At 34.5% G+C, this 15,488-nt stretch overlaps 1 protein-coding gene across 6 annotated transcripts in view; it reads right to left on the bottom strand.

Moving 5' to 3' along the window:
- Positions 1-2,249: 2,249 nt before the first annotated feature.
- Positions 2,250-15,488, bottom strand: part of cep170ba (centrosomal protein 170Ba) — a 30,799-nt gene continuing 17,560 nt past the window's right edge. For 2 of the 6 annotated variants that reach the window (XM_051868448.1, XM_051868447.1), the window contains exons 10-20: positions 12,705-12,851; positions 10,681-10,819; positions 9,097-10,593; positions 8,136-8,370; positions 5,349-5,420; positions 5,027-5,153; positions 4,732-4,845; positions 4,573-4,661; positions 4,363-4,456; positions 2,963-3,014; positions 2,250-2,853 (exon numbers count right to left, since the gene is read on the bottom strand). In XM_051868448.1, coding sequence (XP_051724408.1) covers positions 2,672-2,853; positions 2,963-3,014; positions 4,363-4,456; positions 4,573-4,661; positions 4,732-4,845; positions 5,027-5,153; positions 5,349-5,420; positions 8,136-8,370; positions 9,097-10,593; positions 10,681-10,819; positions 12,705-12,851 — 2,748 coding nt within the window. In that variant the 3' untranslated portion in view covers positions 2,250-2,671. The remainder of the gene's footprint in view (positions 2,854-2,962; positions 3,015-4,362; positions 4,457-4,572; positions 4,662-4,731; positions 4,846-5,026; positions 5,154-5,348; positions 5,421-8,135; positions 8,371-9,096; positions 10,594-10,680; positions 10,820-12,704; positions 12,852-15,488) is intronic. The other 4 variants (XM_051868449.1, XM_051868451.1, XM_051868452.1 and 1 more) reach the window with 4 other exon arrangements.

Below are 15,488 nucleotides of genomic sequence, written 5' to 3'. Positions count from 1 at the left end.
TCCTTTTGATTTTCCCGGGTCCTTCACGTGAAAATCCGTTCACAGGCTTAAATAGACAACCTTGGAAGTCGAGAAAGGTCTCGTTTTTTAAGTTTCATTACAAGCTGTTCACACATTGGCAATAAAATGTGATTAATACATGAAAATTCTTACATATAGCCCATTAAAGTCACGGTGAATGACATCATGCCTCGGCGCTGCGCAGTCCTATCGGCGTCTGACATCAAAGTGCCGCGAGAGCGTTTACTCCTTATGCTTTTGAATCGCTCTCGCGGTACTTTGACGCTGCTGACAGGGCGCGTGAGTTTTGAAGTTATGTTTGGCGCGTTATTGGCTTTATCGGTTAAATTATAAATATACATATGTGTATGTGTCAAAATGCCCATCTTTGCAAGTATCCTCGCAAACAGTCATTTAAAGGCACGTGTTACAGTATAATGGACCCGGGCAGCTCTTAAAGCGACAGCTGTCTAATTTTCCTGCTGTCTATCATTCATATTAATCAAACAACAAAAGAGAAAAAAGTCTCACTGCTCTTGACAATTTTAATGAGTAAATATATATTTAATTTACACAATGAAGACTATGCAGTGTTTTTATACATTTGATCAATTTATACAATGCTTAGCATTTATTATTTATTTGTTCTGTTTTTTTTTTTTGTCCTATTGCTTGTAATTAGCTTCTTATTCTTATTTCATCACTAACTCTTTACTTGTCTTCAGTTAGTTTTTTATTTTTAACTGACATATAAACATGTTTTCTGAAAAAGATGCACAGAGAATGATTACAAATTATATATGATACTAATATATATATATATATATACAGAGCTGGGTAGATTACTTATGAATTGTAATCAGTTACTGATTACAAATTACATGACAAAATTTGTAATCAGTAATATAATCTCTTAGATTACACATTTTTGGTAATGTAATCTGACTACTTTTGGATTACATTTAGATTACTTTTGTGCTAACCCTTATTTGATTTCACATATTGTAGAATAATCTTGTACTATTTTGACAGATACAAAGAAAAAATATAACAAGAGCCTCAACAGATTCTTTTTAAAGTGCAATGTATGGACAGTTAACACTTCAAAATACTAACACTAATGTACCTGTTAGTGTTTGCTGATAGTAACACTGAATAAAACAAAATCACATCTTATGATTTACTTAAAATTAAGTTAATTTAGAAAACAGCAACATTACAAAAATATTGAAAAACATTTTCACAGCAATATCACTGCTACATCAAATCATATCATTTCATATATTATGAATATATATATATATATTTCCCCCTCACCGCCGGAAAACTCAAAGAATCACGAACGTATATAATTGGCAGGTTTATTATGAAAAAATATATAAACATTAAAAAAAAATGAAAAACAACTTACTGCCATTGTGTAAATAATATGTAATCCATAAAAAAGTAACTGTAGTCTGATTACAAGTATTTAAAAAAGTAGTTTACACTAATTACAAGTACTTGATTTTTGGAATCTGATTACGTAATCCAGATTACATGTAATCCGTTACTACCCAGATCTCACATTGAGGCATCAAAATCCGTTTTAATATATGAATGTTTATGATATTTGAAAACAAATGGTAAAATTGCATAAAGAGGATCACAATTGTATGATTAAAGGTTCGTTATAAGCTTGGATCTTCTGTGAGTCTGTGATTTTAAGACAGCATTTATTAATAAACTACACTAAAAAATATTTGGTCTAGGATTAACTTACAGAAATTGCTAGTAAATTTTACAAATAATTACAAAGAAACGGCAAGTGACATTGAATTGTACATGCAATTTTTTTTTACAGTGGAAATAAATGTTTAAATGTAAAACATTGTTTATAAAGTTGTTTTGCACATCAACATCAGAGAAAAGCTAAATATATCAGTGAAATGGGAACTGAAAATCTCAGCACTCAGACATGTTATTATAATATACTGTATGCATGCTGAATAATATTTCATAACTCATTCAGGCTTTAAAGACCATGAAAGAGAGTTTCAGAAGCTCTGGACTGCTGTGAGTTAGGATTTCACTTTCATTTCGGCAGAAACACGACTGTGACCAGAGCTTCAATTACACATGTAAGAGTTTATATGGAGTTATAATAGTTTAGAGACTAGTATAGATCAACATCATGAGCTCATTATGATATCAGAGTGAAATCAGAAAAACAAAACCTCCATGGAAATAATGACTCAAGAACAAAACGGTTACATTTGAATTCTTTAATGATCTTTAACATAGACAAATACCCTGTCCAACAGAGACAAACAGTGATTTAAATAATCATGTAAATTACTTGACCTTATATTTCCATAACAACAATCAAAAAAAAGTAACAAAGATAAAGAAAAGTCATTAACAGTGTATTTACATTGAATGCCAAAATCTCAATCGTTGCGTTATGAATGCCACAAGCTGTTGAAATTGGTTTGTTTGGAGCAATATAAATGTGCAAATATACGTCAAACATATCTTCATATTCTCCCAAATGCCTGAGGTTTTCATGAGGAGCTTGTGCCAAACGGTTTGATTCTACACAACAACCTACGCAGATTTCGACTTGTGTGCTGAAATCATTAGCAAAGTGACTAGTGATGATGCTTTGAGTGAACTGACACGGACAGAGTCGTCATACCAGTGAACTTTCCCTGTCTTTGCTTCTGAACATGCGGCGGCTGCTCGGCGTCGGTCCGCCGCCTCGCTGGGACGTTCTCGCATCTCGTGACGCGGCTCTGGAACTGCGAATGCCAGCGGAGGAAAACGTCCTGCTGAGGTCAGGGTTTCCTCGTGGATCTATGATTGTGTTGATGACTGAAGGGACACGAGTGAGGACATCAGTCATCTGACCATCTGAAGATCATTATTAGATGAAATCTGAAACATTTAAACTGGCAAGAAGAGAAGAGCAGCATCGACTGACCTTCCAGCTGTTTCTGGACTCTCCTCAGCTCTTTGAGAATTGATGCAATTTCCTACAAGACGAGCAGGTCGATAGAAGGAAAACAAAATGGCTTAATTGATTCAAGAGCAAAGACACGTTTGATACAAACTATTCAGTATTAAAAACTCGGTAACACTTTACAGTAAGATTTCATTAGTTAACATGAACAACGTCTACAGCATTTATTCATCTTAATGTTAATCTCAACATTTACTAATACATTCTTAAGATCAAAAGTTGTATCTGTTGACATTAATGCACTGTGAATATGAAGGTTTTTATTAACTAACATTAACAAAGGTTAATAAATGCTGCAAAAAAATATTTCTCATTGCTAGTTATTATTTATATATATATATATATATATATATATATATATATATATATATATATATATATATATATATGTAAGTTTATTTATAATTACTATTAATTTATATATATATATATATATATATATATATATATATATATTAATAATTTAAGTTTATAATTATATATATATATATATATATATATAAGTTTATTTATAATACTATTAATTTATATATAATTAATAATTATATATATAAACTTACATATATATTTATATAATATATATATAAGTTTATTTAGAATTACTATTAATATATATATATATATATAAAATAAAGTTTATATATAATTATTAATATACATATAAAATAAGATATATATAAATAACAATAATTAATGTTTATATATATATATATATAATTATCAATATAAACATATATAAAATAAGTTATATATATATATATATATATATACATTAATATTAAAGTTTAGAGATTATATATATATATATATATATATATATATATATATATATATATATATATATATATATGTGTAAGTTTATTTATAATTACTATTAATTTATATATATATATATAATTAATAATTATATATAAACTTACATATATATTCATATATGTAATAATAAGTAATAATAAGTTTATTTATAATTACTATATATATATATAAAATTATTATTAATTTATATAATAGCCTTGGCTACTAGCTGAAATAAAATAAAATTATATATACTATAACTTTACATTTAAAATGAAAACTGAAAATAAAAATAAAAAACTAACTGGAAATTAGTAATAAAACTTACAAATGTACATCAATGATCCTAAAATAACACAGATATTAACATAATTTACTACTTCTAAGGTCTAATATACTCCCTGAATAAAAAAACAAAAACAAAAAAACATGAAATTATTTTTATTTATTACTTCATTCAACATTACAACTGGTTCAATGAAGTTCAGATTTTATTTAAAAAAAAAAAAAAAAAAATACAGAGTACTTATTACCATTTATTCAGGGAAAGGCAAAAAGACACACACCTTGTTTGATGTTTTCAGTGGTGGAGGATCATCAGCCGCATTGATTTTGGCCTCAATTTCACTCAAAACATCCATCTTATTATGAAACAAAACCCTGAAAAAAATATGACAATATGTGAAAATTAAAAAAATAAGTCCTTTAAATAGCAACAAGAGGAATATAAAAACAGTGTAAAAAGAGAGCATATGTGAAAACACAACAACTCTTACTTGATTTTCTCAGTTAGTTGCTCTGTGTTCTCACGGATGGCGAGAGACAGTTGGGACACTGGATTCAGCATCACGTTGTTCAGCGTAACCTGACAGGAGAAGAATGAGGGTTACATCTCAAATACAGGAGGACGATCAGCTGAAGAGAAGCGCTGCTACCTCGTCTGCTCTCGGACTCGGTCCCCTGACGGTCGGCTCCGACTCGTCAACCGCCGCTGCAACTGGACATTCTTTCTGGAAATTCTGACTGGCTTCAGGAATCTGGTGCCGCAACTGAACGAGCATGAAAAAAAGGATCATGTGACTCTGAAGATTGGAGTAATGATGCTGAAAATTCAGCTTTGATCACAGGAATAAATTACACTTTACTATATATTCACAGTTATTTTAAATCAAAAAAATATTTCAGTTTTTTTTCCCGGTATTTTTGCTCAGATCAATGCAGGAACAGCACCTCCTCGTGGGCAGATATGGCCGGTCCCATCTTGTCTGTAGAGCCACTCTGAGCTTCTGTATCTCCAGCAACATCATGAATCTCTTGGGCCAGAATAGCCAAATCTTTGGCCAGGTCCTGACTCAATCTAGCAATGAACATGCATAAAAATTACATTTACATTGACATCAAAACAAACATTTACAAAAGTTGGGGGCAATGCAGTACAAGTAATAAGTAATCATTTGAATTCATACCATAAGTAATTTTTCAAAGATGTAACATCTGTGCAATTATTAACTTATTTACTGACAAAAACAACTGGAATGCATGATGGATTTACCTAGGACTACACCTATGATGATTCCCACTGTAATCAACGACATCATCTACACTGGGTACAGTCAATGCATGTCTAAGTCAGGAAGAAAAACACTTGACCACAAGAAAAAAACAAAAAACAAAACAAAAAAAAACACACACATTCAAGCTCAGTATAGCACTACAGCTCTGTAAGAGAGTCTCAGCCAACCGAATGTGAGATTAAATCATTCAAAATGCGGATCGTGGATTGTAGATATTCTGGTGCTTTTTCATTTTTCAGGATTCTAATAGTTGAATTTAAATTTTATTAAATCAAAAAGCATGGTTTAATTAAATTTAAATCACGAAACTTATGCAATTTAACAACAATTTATTAAAAGTTTAACAAAAATTACATTTTAGGGCCCTATGAAAAGTTTCATTTTATCCCAAATTCCATGTTCAGTTTTAAGTTTTAAATTTTTTAAATTTTAATAAATCAAAAAGCATGTCTAATCAAGCAAAACCTTTAACAATTTAGTTTATTACATTTTAATAGGGCCCTATGAAATGTTTTTATTTTTTCAGAAATTCTGTGCCATCCATTTTAATTTTTCTGTTTATGATTTGCATGTCGGAGTCAGGGAGAAAAACACTAGACCACAAGAAAAACACAGTATAGCACTACAGCTCTGAAAGAGAGTCTCAGCTAACTGAATGTGACATTAAATCATTTAAAATGTGGTTCTCCAACTATTATTAAAACAGAGGGATCCTGGATTGTAGATATTCTGGTGCTTTTTTCATTTTTCGGGATACTGATAGTTGATTTTAGTAATCAAAAAGCATGTCTAATTAATTTAAATCACGAAACTTAAACAATTTAACAACAATTTATTAAAAGTTTCACAAAAATTACATTTTTAGGGCCCTATGAAAAGTTTTATTTAATCCCAAATTCCATGTTTTCGGACTTCATTTTCATTCTGTTTTAATAGTTTAATTAAATTTTAATACATCAAAAAGCATGTCTAATCAAGTGAAACCTTTAACAATTTAGTTTATTACCTTTTTTTTTTTTTTTTTTTTTTTTTTTTTTAACAGTAATAGGGCCCTAAGAAAGGTTTTATTTTTTCAGAAATTCTGTGCCATCCATTTTAATTTTTCTGTGTTTATGATTTAATGTTAAAAGTAAGGCCTTGTCCACACGTACACCGGTATTTTTATAAGCAGAGTTTTTCCTCCTTCATTTAAAAAAAAAAAAAAAAAAAAATTGTGTCCACATGAAAACGCAAAAACACGCTATGAAGCGCTCTCAAGAGCATGCCAAACCAACAGGTGGCGATTTAACCCTAACCGTAAAAAAAAAAAAACGCCAATCAGAAGCCTGGAAAAAAAAAGTTATTACCAGTTCTGGCTCTGACGTCACAAGCCAAAATCTCTGGCTTCACCATCTACACAACACTGTAACCGGAGTTTCTAAAAAACTTCACCCTGGCAGGAGTTTTCAAAAATGTTCAGTTTCAGTACTGCATTTGTGTGTGGACGAACGGCCAAAGCTGCGGTTTTGAAAATACCCATGTTCTTGTGGACAGGGCCTAAAACACGGAAGAAAAATTGATATTCCTTAAAAAATATAAAGTTTTAATATCATTATTAATACTTTGAGATGAACATTCTTCTGTAGAATAGTAATATATTTCTAGGTGAACCAAATTTTATTTAGTTTATTTCGGCGGGTTGTCATGAAGACGTTTGAGTTTCAGTGTGTTTACGATAGTTTTTTGAGACATGCAGAACACCTAAATAACAGTCTTTTTGTGGTTTAATATTAACAGAAATTAGTCCATATCGCAATTTGATTAAAGGATATTCATATTTTTTTTTCATTCTTCGCTTTAGGGTAAAAAGAAGTTTGAAATACGTGAGCAGCGATAAACTGTTAACGAACATCCAGACACCCTCCCACACTGCTGACTGACGTTTAGATGAATATGTAAAGATTTCCACGTTAAAAGAGCCACACCTACCTAGTACATAATCGCCATGGTAGTTCGAAGGTGTTTACCAGCCAGAGCAAACTTTTCTGTAAAGTTCACTTTGGCAAGCCGTTTCGAACACCAAACAAATGTCGTTTTGGCCTGATTTTGTTCGGAATAACGTCATACCAGTTCGTTCTTCAATTTTGCGTGAAGTATATTAAGTGTATAGCCCTACTTTTCCAAAATTTGCCAAATTCCATGACATTCCATGTTAAGTAGTAAATTTTATTTTTATGACTGGATTCTGTGATTCCATCCGCGGAAATCATAGGGCCCTATATTAGGACTGCGACAGTAAATCGATTAATTCGTGGATCGATTCTGAGATTTTCCGAATGCGTCGCAATTCTCTCTTGAATCGTTTCTGAGCGTAGTTTTTAACAGCAGATGGCGCTCTTGACTTGTTTTTAACCGCACACTCAAAGAAGAAGAGTGCTCGTGCATTCGGCCGAGTCTGATAATGTACTTACACCTCAGAATGCTTTTATTACGTGAGATTAATGTAAACAGCCCACTGCAAACACCCTTGTAATTCACTTCAACCTTTTTGAACTTTATAAATGATTATTTTATAGAAAGTTAGAGTGGTGTGTATAAGGAACTGGAAGCAAGCACAATACGGCTGTTTCTAAAGCACGCAGTGCCATCTAGTGTTAAAAACTAAGCTCAGAATCGATTTGAGAGAGAATTCGGAAAAACTCAGAATCAATTCAGAATCATTTCTCGCTTCGTGATGAGTCGATTTATTGTCCCAGCCCTACGCTATATGATCAATCCGTCCTCACCTGGCAATCTCAGCACTATGAGACGTCCAGTTCTGGAAGGCGTCGCTCTCGTGTCCTTCCCCTTCGGAGTCTCTCGAACGGGGTATGGCTCGCACCGGACCTGCTGGATGGGTTCTGGGGTTCTGCTGGGCCCCTGAATGATGGGAGCGTTTGTGTTTAGGGGTGCTATGGTTAGTCTCGAACTCATCCTCAGAGGTGGAGGCGTAGTCTGAACCCTTTTGACGCCTCCTGGAGCCTTGGCCCAGGACATTGGGAAGGAGGAGCGTTTGGTACACCATGTCATCAGAGGATGGGATAGAAACAAAAATAAAAAAGCAGAAGTAGAAGAAGACAGAGAGACAGATAATAAGACACCCGAAAAACCAACAACCACTTCCCATTCGTCAATGGGGTCCAAGTGTCCAAAAGTACTCTAGATTGTTAATCCCATCAGAAAAAAAAAATTACCTTGATTTTCAAATATACCTGTTAAGTTTTTAGTATGGTGATCTAGTTATTAGGGATGCAAAGGGGCGGAAAATTTCTGGTAAATTTCCAGACAATTTTCAAAAAAATCCTGGAAAGTTTATGGATTATGGAAATTTTCTGGAAATTTACCAGAAATTTTCCACCCCTTTGCATCCCTACTAGTTATCTCCAACTACAAAAATTAGTAATATTGGAGACTAATTACATGGTCTTGTTAGTTAAAGATGGTCATTGGCCCAGTTGTGCGATACAAACAAGTGCACACAAATCAAGTCAATGACCGTTGGAAGAGTCATTCAGAGAAAGTGAAAGAACTGGATTTTACTGGATTGTACTTTTGTTGTTTGGAAGCTCATCACTCTGATAAATGGATGCAAAGCCAAAATAGTCATCTAAACAACGTTTGCCTAACATTTGACCAACCCCCAATGTTTCAGCAAAACTCTCAATGAAATAAGCAAAAACAGAAGCCATTCGGAAGTATGATACTCACTGGCAGTACTGCTGGCGTATTTGGCACTGCTTGAGCGTCCGCGGATGATCGGCTGCCTGTTCACGGCGTTTGAAACCTTCCGCAGAAGAGCCCTGGGATCCGGCACTGAAGCTTTCCGCACGGAGCTGCCCGACTCTGTGCTGCGGTTTGAAAAGCCCGTCCTGCTTGTGGAAGACTCGGTGTCACTGGGAGTGTTGAAGGAGCCCGTCCTTTTCCTAGGTAAAGCTAAAATGTCCAATCGAGAGAGCTTCTTGCTCTCCTGAGCACCCCGACTGTTTGTCGAGGGATTGACATCGGAGTTCTGAGACGTCCGATCGGTTTCGGTGCCTTCGTTGTCGGAGGCTTCGCCCAAACGGGCACGGCGAAGCACCGAAGCCCTTGTTGCTCTTGGAGCGGAAAGGCTATTGGAGCGACCTAGAGTTTGTTGTACCGTACCTTTGGATTTGCTCGCACCTTCCTTCTGAAGAGGAATAGTGTACTTCTTGTAAGGTAGGGAACTTGATTCCTGGTCGGAGACGGTGTCAGGCCAATGCCGAGTGGTGGGACTTTGTTCTGACGCAAAGTCGAGAGAACTATGGTTACGACGGAGCTGTAAACGTTTGCCTGGATCTGCCTTGCCATCACTGTCCTTCGGATCATCGGAAGTCTTAGGTTCTCTGGAATACTGACCGGTACCTCTTAAAACTCCTCTGAGGACCACAGGCTTCTTAGGAACAGAAACAGAAGCGTTTTTGCCACTGATTGTACTGGAAGTGTCCGATTCTCCCGAGAAGGAGTCCTCCAAATGGGAGCGACCGTTGTTTTCTTGCTGCTCCAGAAGCTTGGCTTCCAGAGAAGCTAGAACATCCTCAGTGTCTTTGAGGTAAGATTGAGTGTCTTGATTGCTTAAGCCTTTAAAAGCATCATTCCCAAAGGGTTGACTAGAAATCTGGGGCAATCTGGACAACTGGATGTCGTCGCTGGCCCTTTCTTTGGTATAACTTTCTTGTCTGACGATGGACACTAAGCTGTCTACACCAAGAGAGTCGTCCTTGCTTGGGTGATCAGTGTTTGGTGGTGAACAGTTGCTCTTGGTAAGACTGCCATGTTGTCGCGTTAAAGTAGCCGTGGAGAATTTGGGAGGTGAATCCAGGTCTTTTGTCTCTTCTTGATTGGGTTGTGTCTTCGGAGACCGGTTCCACGTCGTGTCAGGAGTCGTCCTGTACTGCTCAACCACAGAGCCATCATCGGACTTGCTGGCATCACTCAAGCTGTCCGGATCCAGATCATCTTGGACACTCAGTTTCTGTGGATCCCACTTTTGCTTCGGAACTTGCGAACTCTTCTCCACACCTGACAGGTACGAGTCAGGCTGGATGCGTATCGTGGGCGGTGGCGTCTCAGTCTTCTCCTTCAAAGGAACCTGAGGCAGAACTCGTCTTGATCTGCTGCTCTGACCTGTTTCCGAGTAGTCAGCATTTCGGTTAAGCATAGCTTGGTGGATGATCCTTTCACCAGCTTAAAGACATGATTAATAGGACAAATGAAATGTGCTAGTAAAGACAAAAGAAAAGAAAGCTAGTGAGCCAAGCAAAATTTCCATACCTCCGGCAGAAAGATCAACCTGTGTTGGGATATCAAACAGTCCTGAAGCAGGACCAGAGTCTGAATAGGTGTCCGCCAAACTTGCCCAACGGGAAACCCACCTAGTGCCTCCAGGTGTTAATGACGTCATCGACTGTATCTGTAGAAAAGAAAGAAACCAGCTAATTAAACTAAAAACTTCTATTATATTAAATTGCTTTAAAGTGGTAACTATTTTTTTGATGTTTAAGTTGAGATATTTTCACTGTATCTGTATGCTTATATTACACATTTCACAACATTTTACAAATGTAAATTTTTTAATAAATATTTTGAAAATATTTCTTAAAACTAATAACACTGTCTAGTAAATAAATAATCATTTCTTTGTTTTATACCTTATTTAATTTTTAAGAATTTATTCTTCAATACATTTTTGACTTTATCTTTATTTCTTAACACACTAATTTTTTTTAAATTATTTTATGTAATACTTTTAGGTGACATTTGACTTAAATTAAATAATTCTTATAGATATGCACAAAATTGTTAAGAACATTGAAAATATTTGAATATTGTGCAAATAGTTATTAAAACTAACTCTGAAAGCATTCACACTTCTAAAAAAAAAACAACAGCTACGCCAAAGAATTAGCAAACAGATTTTTTAAAATTGTATTTATTTTTATATTTTAATTTTAAAATGAACTTTAACCTGTTAACTGTCACTGGCCCACAGCCATTACATATTTAAAACAGTAATATCCTATACTAAACCTAAACTAATCTTGACAAACTATGTATCATTTCAAAGATTTATTTTCTAAATAAATTACAGAGGAGTAGTAATTTATCAATTTGCAACAAGCATATTTTCATACTCATAAGGCATGTTCAGACCTTTATTTTGAAATAGCGATGAACATGAAAAATCATTAAAGATTGGTTTCATGCCAAGAGTTCAAAAGATAACATCCATTCAATTTTTTGAGAGAAAAAGGTCTGAAAATGTTTTTAATAGGAAAAAAATACATTTATGATTGTGGCGGCGATCTATAACCCACATACATGTTGTTTTTATGTTTATTAGAGGCTGAATTCATATCATTCTGACAAACTTCCCATACTACATCTATATAGGATGTCTACTTCATAAATTGTATGAAAATAATGGAAATATATGGTTCAGATCACTCAAACCATATATGGAAATGGAGGCGCCCTTATATGGTCAGTAATGGAGCTTGGTTGTCATCTAGTGAAAAAGTGTGGTACTGCGCCCAAACAAAATCTTACTGAAAGCTCATTTTTTGAGATATCAACCTGAAATTTAGAACACAACTTGTTCAGATTTTTGGCTTTGATTTCCTTGCAGTTTTAGAGTAAAACTTGTTTTGTAAAATATATATTTTATATAGAATATAAAATATATTTTTACATTTTACATTTTCATAAACTTCAACTTCTATAACTTTTTTTCTGTTTCACTTACATGAGTTATTTCACTTCTACAATAATCTGCCAAATTTCATCTTTAAAACAAGACCAGCCTTATGTCTATACTCCAAAGTGAATTACAACCATTTAAGTTTGGATAGTGCATTTTCATGTCTATAAAAAAAAAAAAAAAAGTGGGGGTGACAGTTAACAGGTTCATTTTTATTTCAATTATTATTTAAATTCTTAATTTTTAATGTTTTTTTTTTTGTTATTCAAGTCTCTTATTCTAAATAAAACCTACTACAATTACGCTGGCTTACTAAATATATCGATTATGGTATTAATGTCAAAATAAACCAAATGAAAATATCTCAACCATAAAAAGAGATCAGGCCCTTTAAAGATTCAAATCACCCATTCATAATCACCCAAAAGCAGGAAAAAAAGACATCAAACCATCAAAACAGCTTTGAGAAGATGCCCAAGAAAGATCCTAATAAAATCACAGTGAAAAATAAGATGATTGCAGTGATTGACAGATAGATCTACTGATGCCCATGATCCGGAGCGAGCATGCCAACGTTTGTAGTCAGGTGAGAGTTTACCTGTACTGTGTCACTACGGTCTGTTGGATATTGGCCCAGTTTTGGGCCTGAGCTATTCTTACTGAGCAGAAGACTATCAGTGTCACCAACTATAGTCTTAACTGTTGCTGCTGCTGAGGTTTGGCTGTTGTCGCCAACACCAAATACCTGTTAATGATAAAGCATGCATGAATTATGAAGGTCTGTTCCCAACTGATTTGAACTCTTTGACTCTTGACTGGGTGAATTATTCAGAAGACACTTGAAATGTGATAAAATACTAGGGAAGTGACTGAAATAACCTGAATAAGAGAACTGAAACAATGGCTTCTAATAACAAAATAGTTTGTGGTTTCTTGAAGCTGCTCGAATATAGGGGTGGGCGATATGACTAAAATCTTATTTAATGATATAAGAGACATTTTATTTCACAATAAAAAAAATATAATATAGTTATTATACACTGCCCGGCCAAAAATAAAGTTGTAGTTTGGATTTAAATGAGCAAATACTTAATAGTCCATTTCCATTACCCTTCAAATTGCGCAATTTGAAATTGCGAATTGAAAATGCGCCCAATGGAAACGTGTCAATTTTGCAAGAAACCCCAAATATATCGCAAAAAAGTTTGAGGTGTTTTTTTTTAGGCAATTCGAAAAAATATTTAGCAAAACTGCAATAGAAATTTTTTCACATTTACAGTGTACGTAAAGGTTGAGACGGCATGGTATGAAGATGAGTTCTTTATTAAACTCATAAAAGACTTATGGGAATACTGGATTCTAAACAACAAAGAAATGCCACAATTTATCCAGACCTCGAAGCAGATATGAGGGAGAAACACCCAGAAACACCTCATACGTGGCCGCTCCTAAGTATAAGGGGCTTTCCTTGCCATTAAAGGGTTAGTTCACCCAAAAATGAAAATAATGTAATTACTCACACTCCTGTCGTTCTACACCCGTAAGACCTTCTTTCATCTTCAGAAAACAAATTAAGATATTTTTGATGAAATCCAATAGCTCAGTGAGGCCTCCATTGAGAGCAAAGCCACTGAAACTCTCAAGATCCATAAAGGTACTAAAACATATTTAAAACAGTTCATGTGAGTTCAGTGGTTCTATCTTAATATTATAAAGCGACGAGAATACTTTTTGTGCACCAAAAAAACTAAATAATGACTTTTCAACAATATCTAGTCGATTTCAAAACACTGCTTCAGAGCTTTACGAATCTAATCAGTGGTTCAGAAGGCCAAAGTCACGTGATTTCAGCAGTTTAGCCATTTGATAGGAGATCCAAATCACTGATTCGAAACAAAAGATTCATAAAGCAGTGTTTTGAAATCAGTTTTTTTTGGCGCACAAAAAGTTCTTGTCGCTTTATAATATCAAGGTTGAACCACTGTAGTCACATGAGCTGATTTAAATATGTTTTTAGTACCTTTATGGATCTTGACAGTTTCAATGGCTTTTCTCTCAATGGAGGACTCACTGAGCCATTGGATTTCATCAAAAATATCTTAATTTGTGTTCAGAAGATGAATGAAGGTCTTACGGGTGTGGAACGACATGAGGGTGAGTATTAATGACAGAATTTTAATTTTTGGGTGAACTAACCCTTTAATGCTTGGATAACACGCCTACATCTCCTTCGATTAAATATAATGGATAGTGCGGTGGCTGAGACATACGCAAACCTACCAACATCCGGTGCCATGATTTTTGGAATGACTTATTGCGAAAGGAAAAAATTACGTTTTATTCGCATAACATCGGTTAATGGAAATGCCATCATTTCGCAATAGTTATCATCGACATTTAGAAAATATCGTAAAAAATCTGTAATGGAAACCCGGCTTATGACTGGATCATTCCTGCAGTGATTAAGGCCTTGTCCACACTAATGTTATCGTTTGAAAACACATCTTTTTCTCTATGTTTTGGACTTCCATCCACACTGAGATGGCATTTTTGTCAAGGAAAACTGAGGATAAGTTTGAAAATGCGTTTTTGCGTTGTAGTGTGGATGGTGAAAATAGAGGTATTTGAAAACAATGGTGCATGTTTAGTCATGTGACGCATATTGTACCCATAGATATCTATAGTTATACCGGCATTGTTGTGCCTGCTATTTACATTAACAGTATTGCTCAAGATAAATGCTCTTTTGTACAATCTTTGTATTACATTTCTGCAAAGATGACAGAATTTACTCACATTTGCTATATATGCAAATATGCTTTAAACCCGATTTTAAACACGACCTGGGCGCAACAGTGAGCGATATTATACTAATAAAATGATCGTGCCTGAAGAATAGCGTGAGAGCTTTATTATATCTGCTCTCTCTGCATCATCTCGTGAGCTTTTAGTATGCTTTCCGCATGCGCAGTAAGGGGATTTAAGCGTTTTCAGACGTTTCAGTGTGGATGAGCAACTTTTGGAAAATACTTGAAAACGCTAGTGTGGATGAGAAGAGCTTTTAAATGAAAACTCGGTTTTCAAATGTCTCCAGATTAATGTAGACGTAGCCTAATATTTCTGGCATGTTATGTTTGGCAATAAATCCTTTAACCCTAGCTTTTTAGTTCTTAAACAACCATGTTGGAAGATGTATCCCATGGCCATATATACCAGGATGACAATGCCAAGATTCATCAGGCTCAAATTGTGAAAGAGTGGTTTAGGGAGCATGAGGAGTCAAGTTCAAACATGAATCACATCCAGTTTTCAGCCAACTTAAGACATAACCGAGAGTGTTTACGTGAATACTCCACGTGACAATTAGACCATTTAAACAATA

The sequence above is a fragment of the Ctenopharyngodon idella genome, chromosome 17 (assembly GCF_019924925.1).
Source record: "Ctenopharyngodon idella isolate HZGC_01 chromosome 17, HZGC01, whole genome shotgun sequence".
Lineage (NCBI taxonomy): Eukaryota > Metazoa > Chordata > Actinopteri > Cypriniformes > Xenocyprididae > Ctenopharyngodon > Ctenopharyngodon idella.
Note: the sequence above shows the minus strand (reverse complement) of the source record. Positions and strands in the feature narration are given on the sequence as shown.